This window comes from Triticum aestivum, chromosome 2B, assembly GCF_018294505.1.
Source record: "Triticum aestivum cultivar Chinese Spring chromosome 2B, IWGSC CS RefSeq v2.1, whole genome shotgun sequence".
Taxonomy (NCBI): domain Eukaryota; kingdom Viridiplantae; phylum Streptophyta; class Magnoliopsida; order Poales; family Poaceae; genus Triticum; species Triticum aestivum.
The window spans coordinates 576,979,287-576,999,079 of NC_057798.1; the positions used below are offsets into that span (position 1 = coordinate 576,979,287).

The following is a 19,793-nucleotide window of genomic DNA, read 5'->3' on the forward strand; positions in this document are numbered from 1 at the left end:
CGGTGCGGTGGACTCGGGCCTCACGAGCACGCGGGGCTCGGTTAGCTCGACGAAGTGGACGGCGGCGGAGCTCCTGGACACCACGAGACGGAGCACGGGCGGCGGGGAGCGCGGCTACGACGATGGAGCGGCGGCGGTGGCGTCGGCCATGGCTGGGGAGCGCGAGGGGGAGGAGCTGGAGAGGAGAGGGGGCGTCTGGGGGATTCGGGGGAGAGAGAGGGGTCGATCCACGGCGTTAGCCGGGTGAGTGGAGCGGCGAGGCGGCGAGCAGGTGCGTGGCACCCATGCGGTGCTCGCCGTCGAGCACCTTGCCTGCCTGCCTGGCCGGCAAGCAGCTCGCTGGCGCGGCGCTGGGCTGGGCCGGCAGGTGGGCCGGGTTGCAGGCGCCAGGTAAGTCCTTCCTTTCTGTTTTTTTTCTTTTTCTATTTTTCTGCAACTTTGTTGAATTATTAAAAATACCTAGGCAACTCCTAAAATCACCAAACTGCTCCTGGACCAAAGTTGGAATATTTCCAACATGAAACATTTCAGTTTAGGAATATTTGAGCATTTGAAATATTTTATATAATTTTAAATGCCCAAATTCAAATACTTATCATTTAATTCAAAGACCCTAAGATGACCTAGAAAATTGTGCAACACTTTTGGCAGAGGTTCTGAACCAAGACAAAAATGATGGACATTTTAGAAGGGCATTTCAGGTTCATTGAAAAAGTTTTTAGTAAACCCTAGTTGGTTTCAGAGGGGGCTGGGGGTTCTGACATCCCCATTTCAAGTTTCTGATGAAAGGATAGACATGATGCAACACTCTAATGCATGAACTAGCTAGGGTGTGACATTTGGGGCTGTTGCAGGGGTGATATCCCGAGCATTGTCGGACAGCAGGTCTAGGCCGTGCTCGTCGTGACTGTCCGGCGCTCCTGGCACAGGCCAGATTCCGTCGAAGATCAAGTCTCCGTGGATATCGGCCGTGTAGTTCAGGTTTCCAAACCTGACCTGGTGTCCGGGGGCGTAGCTATCGATCTACTCCAGATGGCCAAGCGAATTTGCCCGCAGTGCGAAGCCGCCGAACACAAAGATCTGTCCAGGGAGAAAAGCCTCACCCTGGACCGTGTTGCTGATGATTGAAGGCGCCATCAAGCCTCGAAGCGACGACACAGAGGAACTCTCAATGAAAGCACCAATGTCGGTGTCAAAATTGGCGGATCTCGGGTAGGGGGTCCTGATCTGTGCGTCTTAGGCTGATGGTAACAGGAAGCAAGGGACACAATGTTTACCCAGGTTCGGGCCCTCTCGATGGAGGTAAAACCCTACTTCCTGCTTGATTAATATTGAAGATATGAGTAGTACAAGAGTAGATCTACCACGAGATCGTAGAGGCTAAACCCTAGGAGCTAGCCTATGATGGTATGATTGTAATTGTGATCGGCCTTCTAAGGACCAACCTCTCCGGTTTATATAGACACCGGAGAGGGCTAAGGTTTACACGGAGTTGGTTGCAAGGAAGGAAATATAATATCCGGATCACCAAGCTTGTCTTCCACGCAAAGGAGAGTCACATCTGGACTCGGGCCGGAGTCTTGAGTCTTGTATCTTCACGCTTCAATAGTCCGGGCGATGTATATAGTCCGGCTATCCGGATACCCCCTAATCCAGGACTCCCTCAATTGTCCCATGTGAGGAAAGGATGATGGAGACTATGATTCCCCCACAAGTCGGGATGAGACTCCGGACAAAAAAACAGACCATAAAAAAAGATAAGGCCCAAATAAAAAAAATGAGAGAAAAAGAGAGAAGGGACAATGTTACTATCCTTTTACCTCACTTGTGCTTCAAAGTATAATGATGATCTTCATGATAGAGAGTCTCCTATGTTGTCGCTTTCATATACTAGTGGGAATTTATATTATAGAACTTGGCTTGTATATTCCAATGATGGGCTTCCTCAAAGTGCCCTAGGTCTTCGTGAGCAAGCAATTTGGATGCACACCCACTTAGTTTCTTTTTGAGCTTTCATACACTTATAGCTCTAGTGCATCTGTTGCATGGCAATCCCTACTCACTCACATTGACATTTATTGATGGGCATCTCCATAGCCCATTGATATGCCTAGTTGATATGAGACTATATTCTCCTTTTTTTGTCTTCTCCACAACCACCATTCTATTCCACCTATAGTGCTATATCCATGGCTCACGCTCATGTATTGCGTGAAGATTGAAAAAGTTTGAGAACATCAAAAGTATGAAACAATTGCTTGGCTTGTCATCGGGGTTGTGCATGATTTAAATATTTTGTGTGATGAAGATAGAGCATAGCCAGACTATATGATTTTGTTGGATAGCTTTCTTTGGCCATGTTATTTTGAGAAGACATGATTGCTTTGTTAGTACGCTTGAAGTATTATTATTATGTCAATATTAAACTTTTGTCTTGAATCTTTCAGATCTGAACATTCATGCCACAATAAAGAAAATTACATGGATAAATATGTTAGGTAGCATTCCACATCAAAAATTATGTTTTTATCATTTACCTACTCGAGGACGAGCAAGAATTAAGCTTGGGCATGCTTGATACGTCTCCAATGTATCTATAACTTTTGATTGTTCCATGCTATTACATTATCTGTTTTGGATGTTTAATGGGCATTTATATGCTATTTTATATTATTTTTGGGACTAACCTATTAACTGAGGGGCCAGTGCTAGTTTCTGTTTTTTTGTGCATATTTTAGAGTTTTGCAGAAAAGGAATACCAAACGGAATGAAACCTTCGCGGTGATCTTTCTTGGACCGAAAGCAAACCAGAAGACTTGGAGATGAAGTCGGAGACGCAACGAGGTAGCCACAAGGCATGAGGGCGCGCCCACGGGGGTAGGGCGCGCCCCCCCACCCTCGTGAGCCCCTCGTAGTTCCCCTGACCGAGTTCCTTCGCCTATATATACTCTTATACCCTGAAAACATCCAGGAGAGCCACGAAACCACTTTTCCACTGCCGCAACCTTCTCTACCCGTGAGATCCCATCTAGGGGCCTTTTCCGGTGTCCTGCCAAAGGGGGATTCAATCACAGAGGGCTTCTACATCAACACCATTACCTCTCCGATGAAGCGTGAGTAGTTTACCACAGACCTTCGGGTCCATAGTTATTAGCTAGATGGCTTCTTCTCTCTCTTTGATTCTCAATACCATGTTCTCCTCGATGTTCTTGGAGATCTATTTGATGTAATGTTCTTTTGCCATGTGTTTGCCGAGATCCGATGAATTGTGGATTTATGATCAAGATTATCTATGAGTATTATTTGGTTCTTCTCTGAATTCTTATATGCATGATTTGATATCTTTACAAGTCTCTTCGAATTATCGGTTTAGTTTGGCCTACTAGATTGATCTTTCTTGCAATGGGAGAAGTGCTTAGCTTTGGATTCAATCTTGCGGTGTCCTTTCCCAGTGACACTAGGGGCAGCAAGACACGTATTGTATTGTTGCCATCGAGGACAACAAGATGGGGTTTTCATCATATTGCTTGAGTTAATTCCTCTACATCATGTCATCTTGCTTAATGCGTTACTCCGTTCTTTATGAACTTAATACTTTAGATGCATGCTGGATAACAGTTGATGTGTGGAGTAATAGTAGTAGATGCAGGCAGGAGTCGGTCTACTTGACACGGACGTGATGCCTATGTTCATGATCATTGCCTTAGATATCGTCATAACTATGCACTTTTCTATCAATTGCTCGGCAGTAATTTGTTCACCCACCATAATATTTGCTATCTTGAGAGAAGCCACTAGTGAAACCTATGGCCCCGGGTCAATTTTCCATTATATTGAATCTCGTTTACATCTTGCTAGTTTTCGATCTACTATTTTGCAATCTTTACTTTCCAATCTATAAACCAAAAATACCAAAAATGTTAACTTTACTGCTTATCTATCTCTATCAGATCTCACTTTTGCAAGTGACCGTGAAGGGATTGACAACCCCTTTACCGCGTTGGGTGCAAGTTGTTGATTATTTGTGCAGGTATTTGGTGACTTCTGCGTTGTCTCCCACTGGATTGATACATTGGTTCTCAAAACTGAGGGAAATACTTACGCTACTTTGCTGCATCACCCTTTCATCTTCAAGGGAAAACCAACGCAAGCTCAAGAGGTAGCAAGCATCTACGTTCTGCTATTAGTTATTGACCGGAGAGGTGTCTCGGTCATGTCTACATAGTTCCCGAACCCCTAGGGTCCGCAGCCTTAACGTTCGATGACGATATGTATTATATGAGTTATGTGTTTTGGTGACCGAAGGTTGTTTGGAGTCCCAGATGATATCACGGACAGGATGGGGAGTCTAGAAATGGTCGAGAGGTAAAGATTGATATATTGGAAGGTTATATTCGGACACCGGAATGGTTCCGGAGAGGTTCGGATATTTTTCGGAGTATAGAGGGGTTATCGGAACCCCCCGGGGAAGTATTGGGCCTTATTGGGCCATAGTGGAGAGGAGGAGGCAGGCAACAAGAGGTGCCCCCTCAAAGGGAGTCCGAATTGGACAAGGGGGAGGGGCACGGCCCCCCTTTCCTTCTCCATCTCCCTCTCTTTCCCTCTTCCCCCTCCGTTGGAAAGGAAGGGGGGCCGACTAGCTAGGATTGGGAATCCTACTTGGACTCCCCCCACTTGGGCGCGCCATAGGGCCGGCCCTCTCCCCTCTCCTCCTTTATATACGGGGGCAGGGGCACCCCAAAGCACAATAGTTGTCTCTTAGTCGTGTGCGGTGCCCCCTCTACCGTTTACTCCTCCGGTCATATTGTCGTAGTGCTTAGGCGAAGCCCTGCGCGGATCACTTCACCAACACCGTCACCACACCGTCGTGCTGACGGAACTCATCGACTCCTGCGTGCCTCTAGGGTATCAAGAGTTTGAGGGACGTCATCGAGCTGAACGTGTGCAGAACTCGGAGGTGCCGTATGTTCGGTACTTGATCGGTTGATTCGAGAAGACGTTCCACTACATAAACCGCGTTAAGTTAACGCTTCCGCTTTCGGTCTATGAGGGTACGTGAACACACTCTCCCCCTCTCGTTTCTATGCATCTCCTAGATAGATCTTGCGTGAGCGTAGGAATTTTTTTGAAATTGCATGCTACGTTTCCCAATAGTGGCATCCGAGCAAGGTCTATGTGTAGATGATATGCACGAGTAGAACACAAAGAGTTGTGGAAGGTGATCGTCATATTGCTTACCACCAATGTCTTATTTTGATTCAGTAGTATTGTTGGATGAAGCGGCCCGAACCAACCTTGCATGACCACGTTCATGAGACCGGTTCCACCGACAGACATGCAACTAGTTTTGCATAAAGGTGGCTGGAGGGTGTATGTTTCTCCAAATTTAGTTGAATCGAATTTGGCAGCGGCCCACTCTTATGAAGGTTAAAACAACAAACTTGATAAATCACCGTTGTGGTTTTTGTGCCGTAGGTATGTACGGTTCATGCTAGAAGCCCGTAGCAGCCACGTAAAAATTGCAACAAACAAAGTAGAGGACGTCTAACTTGTTTTTATAGGGCATGTTATGATGTGATGTGGTCAAGGCATGATGTGATATAATATTGTTGTATGAGTGTTTTGTAACAAGTTATTGCCAACTAGCAGGAGCCATATGGTTGTCGCTTTATTGTATGAAATACATACACTATGTAATTGCTTTACTTTATCACTAAGCGGTGGCGATAGTCGTAGAAGCAATGGTTGGCGAGACGACCACGACGTTACGATGGATATCAAGGTGTCAAGCCGGTGACGACGGAGATCATGACGTTGCTTCGATGATGGAGATCAAAAGCACAAGATGATGATGTCCATATCATGTCACATATTTTGATTGCATGTGATGTTTATCTTTTATGCATCTTATTTTGCTTAGTACGGCGGTAGAATTATAAGATGATCCCTTACTAAATTTCAAGGTATAAGTGTTCTCCCCGAGTATGCACCATTGTGAAAGTTCTTCGTGCTGAGACACCACGTGATGATCGGGTGTGATAAGCTCTACGTTCAAATACAACGGGTGCAAGCCAGTTTTGCACATGCGAAATACTCGGGTTAAACTTGATGAGCCTAGCATATACAGATATGGCCTCGGAACACTAAGACCGAAAGGACGAACATGAATCATATAGTAGATATGATCAACATAGCGATGTTCACCACTGAAGACTACTCCATCTCACGTGATGATCAGACATGGTTTAGTTGATTTGGATCACGTATCATTTAGATGACTAGAGGGATGTCTATATAAGTGGGAGTTCTTAAGTAATATTATTAATTGAACTTAATTTATCATGAACTTAGTCCTCATAGTTTTTTTGCATATCTATGTTGTAGATCAATGGCCCGTGCTACCATTCCTTTGAATTGTTCCTAGAGAGCTAAGTTGAAAGATGATGGTAGCAACTACACGGAATGGGTCCGTAACTTGAGGATTATCCTCATTGCTGCACATAAAAATTATGTCCTTGATGCACCGCTAGGTGCAAGGTTTGCTGCAGGAGTAGAAGCTGACGTTGTGAACGACTGGCAAGCTCGATCTGATGACTACTCGTTAGTTCAGTGTGCCATGCTTTACGGCTTAGAATCGGGACTTCAAAGACGTTTTGAACGCCATGGACCATATGAGATGTTCAAGGAGTTGAAGTTAATATTTCAAGCAAATGCCCGGATTGAGAGATATGAAGTCTCCAATAAGTTCTATAGCTGCAAGATGGAGGAGAATGGTTCCGTCAGTGAACATATACTCAGAATGTCTGGTATAATAATCACTTAATTCAACTGGGAGTTAATCTTCTTGATGATAGTGTCATTGACAGAATTCTCCAATCACTACCACCAAGCTACAAGAGCTTCGTGATGAATTATAATATGCAAGGGATGGAAAAGACAATTCCTAAGCTCTTCGCGATGCTAAAGGCTGTAGAGGTAGAAATCAAGAAGGAGCATCAAGTGTTGATGGTCAACAAGACCACCAGTTTCAAGAAAAAGGGTAAAGGGGAAAAGAAGGGGAACTTCAAGAAGAACAACAAACAAGTTGCTGCTCAGGAGAAGAAACCCAAGTCTGGACCTAAGCCTGAGACTGAGTGCTTCTACTACAAAGGGACTGGTCACTGGAAGTGGAACTGCCCCAAGTATTTGGCGGATAAGAAGGATGGCAAGGTGAACAAAGGTATATTTGATATACATTTTATTAATGTGTACCTTACTAAAGCTCGCAGTAGCACCTGGGTATTTGATACTAGTTCTGTTGCTAACATTTGCAACTCAAAACAGGGACTACAGATTGAGCAAAGATTGGCTAAGGACGAGGTGACGATGCGCGTGGGAAATGGTTCCAAAGTCGATGTGATCACCGTCGGCACGCTAGTTTTGGACCTGAATAATTGTTACTTGGTGCCAGCGTTAAGCATGAACATTATATCTGGATCTTGTTTGATGCGAGACGGTTATTCATTTAAATTTGAGAATAATGGTTGCTCTATTTATATGAGTAATATCTTTTATGGTCATGCACCCTTAAAGAGTGGTCTATTTGTGTTGAATCTCGATAGTAGTGATACACATATTCATAATATTGCAGCCAAAAGACGCAGAGTTGATAATGATAGTGCAACTTATTTGTGGCACTGCCATTTAGGTCATATTGGTGTAAAGCGCATGAAGAAACTCCATACTGATGGACTTCTGGAATCACTTGATTATGAATCACTTGGTACTTGTGAACCATGCCTCATGGACAAGATGACTAAAACGCCGTTCTCTGGAATAATGGAGCGAGCAACAAATTTATTGGAAATCATACATACTGATGTATGTGGTCAAATGAATATTGAGGCTCGCGTCGGGTGTCGTTATTTTCTCACCTTCACAGATGATTTGAGCAGATATGGGTATATCTACTTGATGAAACATAAGTCTGAAACATTTGAAAAGTTCAAAGAATTTCAGAGTGAAGTGGAAAATCATCGTAACAAGAAAATAAAGTTTCTACGATCTGATCATGGAGGAGAATATTTGAGTTGCGAGTTTGGTCTACATTTGAGACAATGCGGAATAGTTTCGCAACTCACGCCACCTGGAACACCACAGCGTAATGGTGTGTCCGAACGTCGTAATCGTACTTTACTAGATATGGTGCAATCTATGATGTCTCTTACTGATTTACCGCTATCGTTTTGGGGTTATGCTTTAGTGACAGCTGCATTTACGTTAAATAGGGCACCATCTAAATCCGTTGAGACGACACCTTATGAACTGTGGTTTGGCAAGAAACCAAAGTTGACATTTCTTAAAGTTTGGGGCTGCGATGCTTATGTGAAAAAACTTCAACTTGATAAGCTCGAACCCAAATCAGAGAAATGTGTCTTCATAGGATACCCAAAGGAGACTGTTGGGTACACCTTCTATCACAGATCCGAAGGCAAACCATTTTTTTTGCTAAGAATGGATCCTTTCTAGAGAAGGAGTTTCTCTTGAAAGAAGTGAGTGGGAGGAAAGTAGAACTTGATGAGGTAACTGTACCTGCTCCCTAATTGGAAAGTAGTTCATCACAGAAACCGGTTTCTGTGACACCTACACCAATTAGTGAGGAAGCTAATGATATTGATCAAGAAACTTCAAATCAAGTTGCTACCGAACCTCGTAGGTCAAACAAAATAAGATCCGCACCAGAGTGGTATGGTAATCCTATTTTGGAGGTCATGTTACTTGACCATGGCGAACCAACGAACTACGAGGAAGAGATGATGAGCCCAGATTCCGCAAAATGGCTTGAGGCCATGAAATCTGAGATGGGATCCATGTATGAGAACAAAGTGTGGACTTTGGTTGACTTGCCCGATGATCGGCAATCCATCAAGAATAACTGTATCTTCCAGAAGAAGACTGACGCTGACGGTAATGTTACTGTCTACAAAGCTCGACTTGTTGCGAAAGGTTTTCGACAAGGACAAGGGGTTGACTACGATGAGACTTTCTCACCCGTAGTGATGCTTAAGTCTATCCGAATCATGTTAGCAATTGCCGCATTTTATGATTATGAAATTTGGCAAATGGATGTCAAAACTGCATTCCTGAATGGATTTCTGGAAGAAGAGTTGTATATGATGCAACCAGAAGGTTTTATCGATCCAAAAGGTGCTAACAAAGTGTGCAAGCTCTAGTGATCCATTTATGGACTAGTGCAAGCCTCTCGGAGTTGGAATAAACGTTTTGATAGTGTGATCAAAGCATATGGTTTTATAAAGACTTTTGGAGAAGCCTGTATTTACAAGAAAGTGAGTGGGAGCTCTGTAGCATTTCTAATACTATATGTAGATGACATATTGTTGATTGGAAATGATATAGAATTTCTAGATAGCATAAAAGGATACTTGAATAAGAGTTTTTCAATGAAAGACCTCGGTGAAGCTACTTACATATTGGGCATCAAGATCTATAGAGATAGATCAAGATGCTTAATTGGACTTTCACAAAGCACATACCTTGATAAAGTTTTGAAAAAGTTCAAAATGGATCAAGCAAAGAAAGGATTCTTGCCTATGTTACAAGGTGTGAAGTTGAGTCAGACTCAATGCCCGACCACTGCAGAAGATAGAGAGAAAATGAAAAATGTTCACTATGCTTCAGCCATAGGATCTATCATGTATGCAATGTTGTGTACCAGACTTGGAGTGGAGGTGACAAAGAGCTTGTCGTAAGTGGTTACATTGACGCTAGCTCACTGATCCGGATGACTCTAAGTCACAATCCGGATACATATTTTTATTGAATGGTGGAGCTGTCAGTTGGTGCAGTTCCAAGCAGAGCGCCGTGGCAGGGCAGGATCTACGTGTGAAGTGGAGTACATAGCTACTTAAGAAGTAGCAAATGAAGGAGTCTAGATTAAGGAGTTCATATCCGATCTACATGTAATACCTAGTGCATCAGGTCTAATGAAAATCTTTTGTGACAATACTGGAGCAATTGCCTTGGCGAAGACCAAACATATCAAGAGACACTTCAACTCCATCCAAGATTTGGTCAAGGAGGAAGACATAGAGATTTGCAAAATACACACAGATCTGAATGTTACAGACCCGTTGACTAATCCTCTTCCACGAGCAAAACATGATCAGCACCAAGACTCCATGGGTGTTAGATTCATTACAGTGTAATCTAGATTATTGACTCTAGTGCAAGTGGGAGACTGAAGGAAATATGCGCTAGAGGCAATAATAAAGTTGTTATTTTATATTTCCTTATTCATGATAAATGTTTATTATTCATGCTACAATTGTATTAACCGGAAACTTGATACACGTGTGAATACATTGACAAAACAACATGTCCCTAGTATGCCTCTACTAGACTAACTCGTTGATCAAAGATGGTTAAGTTTCCTAGCCATGGATATGAGTTGTCATTTGATAAACGGGATCACATCATTAGTGGAACGATGTGATGGGCAAGACCCATCCTTTAGCTTAGCATAATGATCGTTCAGTTTTACTGCTACTACTTTCTTCGTGTCAAATATATATTCCTCCGACTATGAGATTATGCAACTCCCAGATACCGGAGGAATGCCTTGTGTGCTATCAAACGTCACAACGTAAACGGGTGATTATAAAGATGCTCTACATGTATCTCCGAAGGTGTTTGTTGGGTTGGCATATATCAAGATTATGATTTGTCACTCCGAATATCGGAGAGGTATCTTCGGGCCCTCTCGGTAATGCACATCATATGAAGCCTTGCAAGCAATGTGACTAATGAGTTAGTTACGGGATGATGCACTACGAAACGAGTAAAGAGACTTGACGGTAACGAGATTGAACTAGGGATGAGGATACCGACGATCGAATCTCGGGCAAGTAACATACCGATGACAAACGGAATAATGTATGTTGACATTGTAGTTCGACCGATAAAGATCTTCGTAGAAAATGTGGAAACCAATATGAGCATCCAAGTTCCGCTATTGGTTATTGACTGGAGAGGTGTCTCGGTCATGTCTACATAGTTCTCGAACCCGTAGGGTCCGCACGCTTAACATTTGATGATGATAAGTATTATATGAGTTATGTGTTTTGGTGACTGAAGGTTGTTCGGAGTCTCGGATGAGATCACGGACAGGATGAGGAGTCTCGAAATGGTCGAGAGGTAAAGATTTATATATTGGAAGGTTATATTCGGACACCGGAATGGTTCCGAAGTGGTTCGGATATTTTTCGGAGTACCAAGTGTTACCGGAACCCCCCGGGGAAGTATTGGGCCTTATTGGGCCATAGTGGAGAGGAGGAGGCAGGTCGCAAGAGCTGGCGCACCCCCCCAAGGGAGTCCGAATTGGACAAGGGAGAGGGGCGCGACCCCCCTTTCCTTCTCCCTCTCCCTCTCTTTCCCTCTTCCCCCTCCGTTGGAAAGGAAGGGGGGCGACTAGGATTGGGAATCCTACTTGGACTCCCCACTTGGGCGCACCATAGGGCCGGCCCTCTCCCCTCTCCTCCTTTATATATGGGGGCAGGGGGCACCCTAAAGCACAACAGTTGTCTCTTAGCCGTGTGCGGTGCCTCCCTCCACCGTTTACTCATCCGGTCATATTTGTCGTAGTGCTTAGGCGAAGCCCTGCGTGGATCACTTCACCAACACCGTCACCACGCCGTCGTGCTGACGGAAGTCATCGACTCCTTCGTGCTTCTACTAGATCAAGAGTTTGAGGGACATCATCGAGCTGAACATGTGCAGACCTCGGAGGTGCCGTACGTTTGGTACTTGATCGATTGATTCGAGAAGACGTTCCACTACATCAACCGCATTAAGTTAATGCTTCCACTTTCGGTCTATGAGGGTACGTGGACACACTCTCCCCCTCTCGTTGTTATGCATCTCCTAAATAGATCTTGTGTGAGCGTTGGATTTTTTTTGAAATTGCATGCTATGTTTCCCAACACTGAAACCCTTAATGAAGAGATAAGGCTCTGATACCAATTGAAAGGATCGATATGGTTGACTAGAGGGGGGTGAATAGGTAACTACCAAATTAAGTTTATCTTAACAAATTAGGTTTAGCAACAAATAGGTTGTCTAGATGTGCAACTAGGTGAACAACCTATATGATGCTAACAACAACAACAACAACAACAAGTGCAAGCAAAGGATACAACACAATAATAGCTTGCACAAAGTAAAGGGAAGAGATAACCACAAGTGGAGCCGGTGGAGATGAGGATGTGTTACCGAAGTTCCTTCCCTTTGGGGGAAATATGTCTCCGTTGGAGCGGTGTGGAGGCACAATGCTCCCCAAGAAGCCACTAGGGCCACCATATTCTCCTCATGCCCTCACACAATGCGAGATGTCGTGATTCCGCTAGTGGTGCCCTTGAAGGCGGCGACCCAACCTTTACAGATAAGGTTTGGGGCTATCTCCACAACTTGATTGGAGGCTCCCAACGATACCATAGAGCTTCACCACAATGGAATGTGGCTCTGAGGTGACCTCAACCATCTAGGGTGCTCAAACACCCAAGAGTAACAAGATCCGCACGGGATTAGTGGGGTGAATCAAATTTCTCTTGGTGGAAATGTAGATCCGGGCCTTCTCAACCAATCCCTAGAGAATCAACAAGTTTGATTGGGTAGGGAGAGAGATCGGGCGAAAATGAGCTTTGGAGCAACAATGGAGCTCGGGGGAAAAGATGTAAGTCTTCTTGGAGAACAAGACCTCGTTTTATAGTGGGGAAACAAATCCAACCGTTATCCCCTCTTTAGCCCGCACAGAGCGGTACTACCGTTGGTAGCAGCAGTACTACCGTGAAGAGTGTGAGCAGGGGCCTTGGAGGGAGAAGGGGCAGGAGAGAGAGAGCCCGGGCGGCACTAGCAGCGGTAGTTGGGCGGTACTACCGCCGCCAGTGCCACTCCTACTGCCGCACAACCCGACACGAGAAGCGACACTGTCGAATCAAGGCGGTAGTAGCATGGCACCAAAGCGGTACTACGGCCGAGACCCCTCGGACGGTACTATCGCTGATGAGCAGCGATACGACGGCCTGTGGCTCGGGGCGGTACTGCCGCTTGGCGCCGCGGTACTGCCGCTGGATCACTATCAAGCCCAGTTCCAAGACAACGAAGGATCCTCCAAAGATGCGGGAAAGAGTTGGGGGTGCAAAGGGGACGTGTATGTGTTGATTCCACCCTAACCTTTCCAATACGGACCCCCTCTTGACAGTATGGTGTCTCCTACGACTCAAGTCCACCAAAACCGAAACGAAAGAGAAAACTCCGTCTTCACTTTGAGCTCCGAGGGGAAAGAATCGTCTTGTGCCAATGAATAAGTATCTGAAAGCTCAATATAATGCACATGATTAGTCCGAAAATGCATTGTCATCAATCACCAAAACCACTTAGAGAGAGACATGCCCTAACACCGGAGTCTGGCGCAACTTGTTATACTAGACAGTCGGGAAGTCGTCGTGCTAAGGTCCCATAGGACCAGCGCAGTAGAACAGCAACCACTGCCGATGAAGAATAACATAGATCGAAAGGATCCAACCCAAAGACACACGAACATAGATGAACAACAACCAGATTCGAGCAAATCCACCGAGGATAGATCCACCGAAGACTCACCTCCACAAGCCCACCAACGATGCTAGACGCACCACCGGAATGAGGGCTAGGCGGGGAGACCTTTATTCCATCTTCAGGGCCGTCGCCGTCTCGTCTTCCTGAGTAGGATAGAAATCCTAACAAATCTCAAAGAAACGACTAACAATGGAGCCCACCCGCCGGCCCTTGTAAGGATCCACCACGCCCCCATGGCCCTAGGGCCACCACAGACGAGGTGGACCTGCGGCGGAGTCGGCGAGAGGCACAAACCCTAGCTTTTATGGAGGAGGAGGCGGTGGCTTCTACATTTTTATGTACATGACTTGTTCAACACATTTCAAATACTTGTTCAACATTTTTCAAATACTTATTCAATTTTTTTAAATACTTGCTCAACATTTTCTCAAATACTTGTTCAACATTTTTCGAATGCTTGATTAACATTTTTAAAAATCCTTGTTCAACATTTTTCAAATACATGCTCAACATTAATTGAACGCTTGATTAACATTTTTCAAATACTTGTTCAACATTTCTTCAAATACTTGTTCAACTTTTTTCAAAATGCTTGATTATCATTTTTCATATACTTGTTCAACATTTTCAAATACTTGTTCAACATTTTTTGAATGCTTGATCAACATTTTTCAAATACTTGTTCAACATTTCTCTGAATGCTACATTAACATTTTTTAAATAATTGTTCAACTTTTTTTGAATGCTTGATAACATTTTTAAAATACTTATTCAACATTTTTCAAATACTTACTCAATATGTTTCCAAATGCTTTTTTGTTGAATTTTTTTGTAATATATATTGAAAATATTTTAAAGTCTAAATAAAAATACAAAATAAAACAAAAATATGAAATCAGAAAACGTAAAATAGAAAACAGAAAAACAGGCTGTGGCCTCGCTCGCGCATGGGCCGGCCCATCCGGGCTCCGAAGCGAGAAATAGGGGTGCCCCTAAAACCAATACAATAAGGCAGAGTATGCTAAGCCCATCCTCGTTGGTAGCATGCCATATGCCTCAACAAATGTCGGTGGCCAACCACACAAAAACCACAACAACCAAAGGCCCCGCTTTGTTGAGCAAGTAGTAGCTTCCACCAGCGCAGAAGATCTTCTCCTACGCAAGATTAGTCACAGTGGGAAGTAACTTGGAGTAGTAACAAGCATATGTTACTATTCCATGTTACTACCTATATAGTGGGGAGTAACATATGTGTTGTGTCATGCATCACTTCATTTATTAGGTTGTAGACTCATCTTGATATGTGTGATGTTACAGTAACTAGCTATGTTACCACATGCCTCTTTTTCTTCATTAATTACATGCCACATCATCTATTTTGCTTAGATAAGTATGATGTTACCATCTATGTTACTCTCACTATGGGTAGTCTAATATTGTGATTGTGATAGACTCGAAGCAAGTTGCAGGTGATATTCATAAGGGGAGTGGCGGAAGCTACGAATCATATCATAGCCGAGATTAAGCAAAGAGAGCTAGAGTACAATTGCAAGTTCTTTTTTAAGGCAAGAGCATCAAATAATGAAGCACATTCACTTGCAAAATTCTCTCATTCTTTAGGTCAAGGGCACAATATTTGGCTAGGCCACTCCCATGATCCAGTTTGTATCCCTAATTTTGCAAATGTTGAGTAATAAAGTGTGGCCTTTCTAAAAAATGGCCAAAAAGAAGAAGTGGTGACTTCTATTTTGGTTGTTCAATTCTTTTCCATCCTACTAGAGAAGACACGTGGTTCACCACAATACAAATAAAAGTAAAAATTCTTCATTATAATTCATCTATGAAGTCAGGCTCATCTACTCCCAGTAAACAATAAGATCATTAAAATAGCAAAAAAAACTGATTTTTGTGGTTAGGATGCTTGAGTGCACGTGCCAAATTTGATGAAGTTTGGACATTCTAGGAGCTTGTGGCAAAAAAAGAGACAAAATGAGCTTTGAACAATGCGGAATTTCAAACTTTCTCACAGGACTGAATTTTTTATTTTGCCGAGAGCTCCTCAAATGTTCAGACTGCATCAAATTTGGCACAGACATCACACACTTAAGCATCTTTCACAAAAGAAATCAGTTGTTTTTTGATTTTTTTCTCTATTTTTAACGAATTTCTCTTACAAGGTTATGTGATTTGGAAAATATGCTCGACCATTGCTTTCGGTGGCTAGTGCCCACACTCACCGGGCCATTGTACACTTTGATTAATAGTGGCGCCAAGAATGCTCTTCACCAAAAAATGGGATAGATGTCCGACAATTGCTTCGTCACCCAGTGCAAACACACGCTGGGTCATCTTACACTCTGATGAAATGTGGCACCAAGAATCCTCTTCGCCACAATTAAATCGCGCACCGGCTGGATGGTCCCCCATTCTTCCGATGAAGTACAACCCCTGAAGGGATATACCGCTTCACTAGTCTCCGTGTAAAGATATCACGTCCTAGTACACAGACAAAATCAGTTTAATTTAATTATTCTATTAGGGAAAAGTAGTTTTAGCTTTTTAAGTCTAAATACACCCTCTTTATTGATCAACGCCAATGTTCATTGGAATATAATTGATATCACGTGGCTGTAGGATCCAGAAATAGCTACCTACAAAATGATGTATGTTTAGCTAGATTAGGTGCCTCAGAATTTGAGTCTCTTCCCTCAAGAGTGAAGGAGCAAGACTGAAACACGGAAATCGTGGCTTTGATCTCGCGGATAATGTTCGCATGTAGCAAGACGGAAACACCTACATCGTGGCTGTCAAGAAAGCAGTTTCAGTGTATTCATAATTCTCTTTTTTAGGGAAATTTATAATTCTCTTTCTGAAAGAGGTTTTTGTTTTGAGGCAAAGCATTTTAGGTTATGGGCCCCATATGAATCCAGCCTATCCGTTAACCCCGATCAAGCCCATTACCGAGGTGCATACGATAGAGGCCCAAAATCCTCACACCATAAGCCCCAGAAGCCCAAACCATAACCCCCAGAAGCCTATAACCTAGATCGGACGACCAGAAGCCTCGATCACCAGATCTGTCGGCTGTTATAGAACTCCTCGCCTTGGCTATAAACACATCCGCTACATCCAGCCCCTCCCTCCCCTGTCTAGCCGCCCTCCGCCTCCCCGTCTCGCTCGCTCCCGCCTCTCGCCGCCGCCGCCGCCGCCGCCGCCGCCCGCGCAGCCGCAAAATGGTAGGAAGGCCTGGAAAATCCCACTCGCTGTCAGGCTTTCTCTCTCGCCTTCTCCGTGGTGGTCTTGGTTAATGACGATGGGTGCCTTGTTTTTGTGCTCGTGCAGCCGTTCAAGAGGTTCGTGGAGATCGGGCGGGTGGCCCTGGTGAACTACGGCAAGGACTACGGCCGCCTTGTCGTCATCGTCGACGTCGTCGACCAGAACAGGGTGAGTTTGATCCCCTTCCCTGCTTCCTCCTGTCATTCTCGATCTGCTTCGGCGGAGGAGTATATACGGACGTAGTGATTGAAATCGTGCTCAGTTTCATGTTTAGTGTAGACGCTTCTTCTCTGCGTGTCCCTAGGTTTGTAGATTTGTGCTTTTCAATGTGTGGACTGTGTAACTGCACAGATATCATGGTGTTTCTGCGATTTCTTGTTAGTTTTTGTTGTTGCTTTGTACTAGCTAATAACTTGGCTGTGATTGGCCTCCAAAAATCCCTTAACTTTGCGTTGCATATCTAACTAGCCTTTACAACTATACGAATTTGAAAATGCTAGTTGATTTTACATGCCATTTGAAGTTTACACTTGCCAAGTAATATTGCATACTCTTGTCAGCGCAGTTATGTTACCATAACTTGTTTATGTTTTGTATTTGACTCATCTCTAACATACGGCCCTTTATCTACCCTGACAATGTTTTTAGTTGTATATGCTTTAGCTCACCTGATCAGTCTCGAATGTGCCTTGCGGTCTTGCCTAAATGTCTGAGTTACTACTGAAAATAAACAGCCAGACATGCTATTGCTCAAATATCTGTGATGTATTTTGCCACTCGATATTTATTGCTGTTTTCATTGTGAAATAATTAACTTCAGTATTAACTTCCATCTTCCATGAGTTGTGAATTTGTGATGCCTTCATCCCCTTCTTCTTCTTCTTCTCATGATAGCAGCATTGCTCTGTTCTACTACTGTTTCTTGGTATATCCAGCAGGTAGTGGTTTGCAATTTATGATACTGATGCAGTATTTGCCAGTTTCCTTGCTGGGTTGTCCCTATAGCTACTTTTGGCGAATCATATTTTTGAAGGCAACATAAATTGTACTCCCTCTGTAAACTAATATAGCTCAGTTTTTTGATTGTTTCCTGGTAATGATTTTCTAATGTTTGTTAGGATATTTATATCACTTACTGCAACATCTACTCTGAGTTGATGGTGTTTAAAATTGTTCTTTGACCCTTTGGTCTCATTGACTGTTTATCTGGAATGGCATGTCATGTCTTGTTTTGCTGTTTGCATTAACATATTTTTCTTCCAAAAAAGTGATCAGAGTGAAATACTGCGTCTGACTAACCACTAACCTGCCCATTATGCTTGATGTCAAAAAAAACCTGCCCATTATGCTGCAAATAACGTGACTTCTATTGTCTACATTCTCAATGATGATTGCCTCATCTGCTTTTGATATGTGTTGATACTTGTTTAACCGGTACCTTCCCTAGAGTTGATATTTGTATATATTTGCACTTGCCGAAGTAAATGGTTTTCTTTGGTTGCCAAAGTACTCAATGCATTTGCTTTTATGTGAAAACAGGCACTTGTTGATGCTCCGGACATGGTCCGCTGCCAGATGAACTTCAAGCGGCTCTCTCTGACCGACATCAAGATTGACATCAAGCGGATCCCTAAGAAGGCAACTTTGATCAAAGCTATGGAGGAAGCTGGTATTAAACTAGTCCTTCATCAATAAATAAATCTTAAAAAAATGTTAATGGCAACTGTTTAAAAGAATGGCATCCTGATTGCAGATGTGAAGACCAAGTGGGAGAACAGCTCATGGGGCAAGAAGTTGGTTGTCCAGAAGAGGAGGGCATCGCTCAATGACTTTGACAGGTTCAAGGTCATGCTCGCCAAGATCAAGGTGAGATTCTCAAAGGCTCTTTCATGCTTAATTCCTGTAAGCAAATTGTGTATGCATTCCCAATATTTATGATTACAATGTAAACAGAGGGGAGGAGCTATCAGGCAGGAGCTAGCTAAGCTTAAGAAGGAGGTTGCTGCTGCTTAGATCACTTTGGCGGGCAGACTGTTGAGCCTTTGGTCAGCGTTGTATCTTCGCCCCAAAATCGTGAAATATTGTGTGAATCACTCAGCACTGTTATTGGTGTATCAGATGAAAATTTAGTAGTGTTTGAGATTTTGCTGGACTTGTCAGGATCTGAGATAGTATGTTATCTATCTGCTATTTGTGATGCCATCTAAATTCATGGGCCTTGTGCTTACTGTTAGTATGCTGCCTGTTTACCTCCAGCTGTCCAAAATCATGGACCCCCAGTGGCTCCACCGGGCATTATTCCTGGAACAGCTTTGTTCCAATCGATCATGTTTATTTGGCCCGAAGTCGTTCCTAAATACAAGTCTTTGTAAAGATTTCACTATGAAGTACTCCCTCCGTCCGGAAATACTTGTCGGAGAAATGCATAAAAACGGATGTATCTAAAATTAAAACACGTATAGATACATCCATTCCTCCGACAAGTATTTCTGGACGGAGGGAGTATATAGATGCATTTTAAGGGTAGATCATCCATTTTGTTTTGTATGTGAAATCTCTACAAAGACTTGTATTTAGGAACGGAGGGAGTAATAGATTATGTTATACGTACTACTCCCTTCGTTCCCAAATACAAGTCTTTCTATAGATTCTAACAAATGACTACATACGGAGCAAATAGATGCATTTTAAGGGTAGATCATTCATTTTGTTTTGTATGTGAAATCTCTACAAAGACTTGTATTTAGGAACGGAGGGAGTAATAGATTATGTTATACGTACTACTCCCTCAGTTCCCAAATACAAGTCTTTCTATAGATTCTAACAAATGACTACATACGGAGCAAATTGTGTGAATCTACACTCTAAAATATATATTTAGGAATGGAGGGAGTAGATGGCAAGAG

General features: G+C 43.4%; 1 protein-coding gene across 1 annotated transcript; it reads left to right on the forward strand.

Annotated features, from left to right (window-relative positions):
• Positions 1-16,658: 16,658 nt before the first annotated feature.
• Positions 16,659-19,120, forward strand: LOC123046122 (60S ribosomal protein L14-1). Its single transcript, XM_044469407.1, has 5 exons — positions 16,659-16,847; positions 16,954-17,055; positions 18,427-18,556; positions 18,641-18,753; positions 18,841-19,120. The coding sequence occupies exons 1-5, from the start codon at positions 16,845-16,847 to the stop codon at positions 18,898-18,900; spliced, it is 408 nt and encodes a 135-aa protein (XP_044325342.1). The 5' UTR covers positions 16,659-16,844; the 3' UTR covers positions 18,901-19,120.
• Positions 19,121-19,793: the final 673 nt, after the last annotated feature.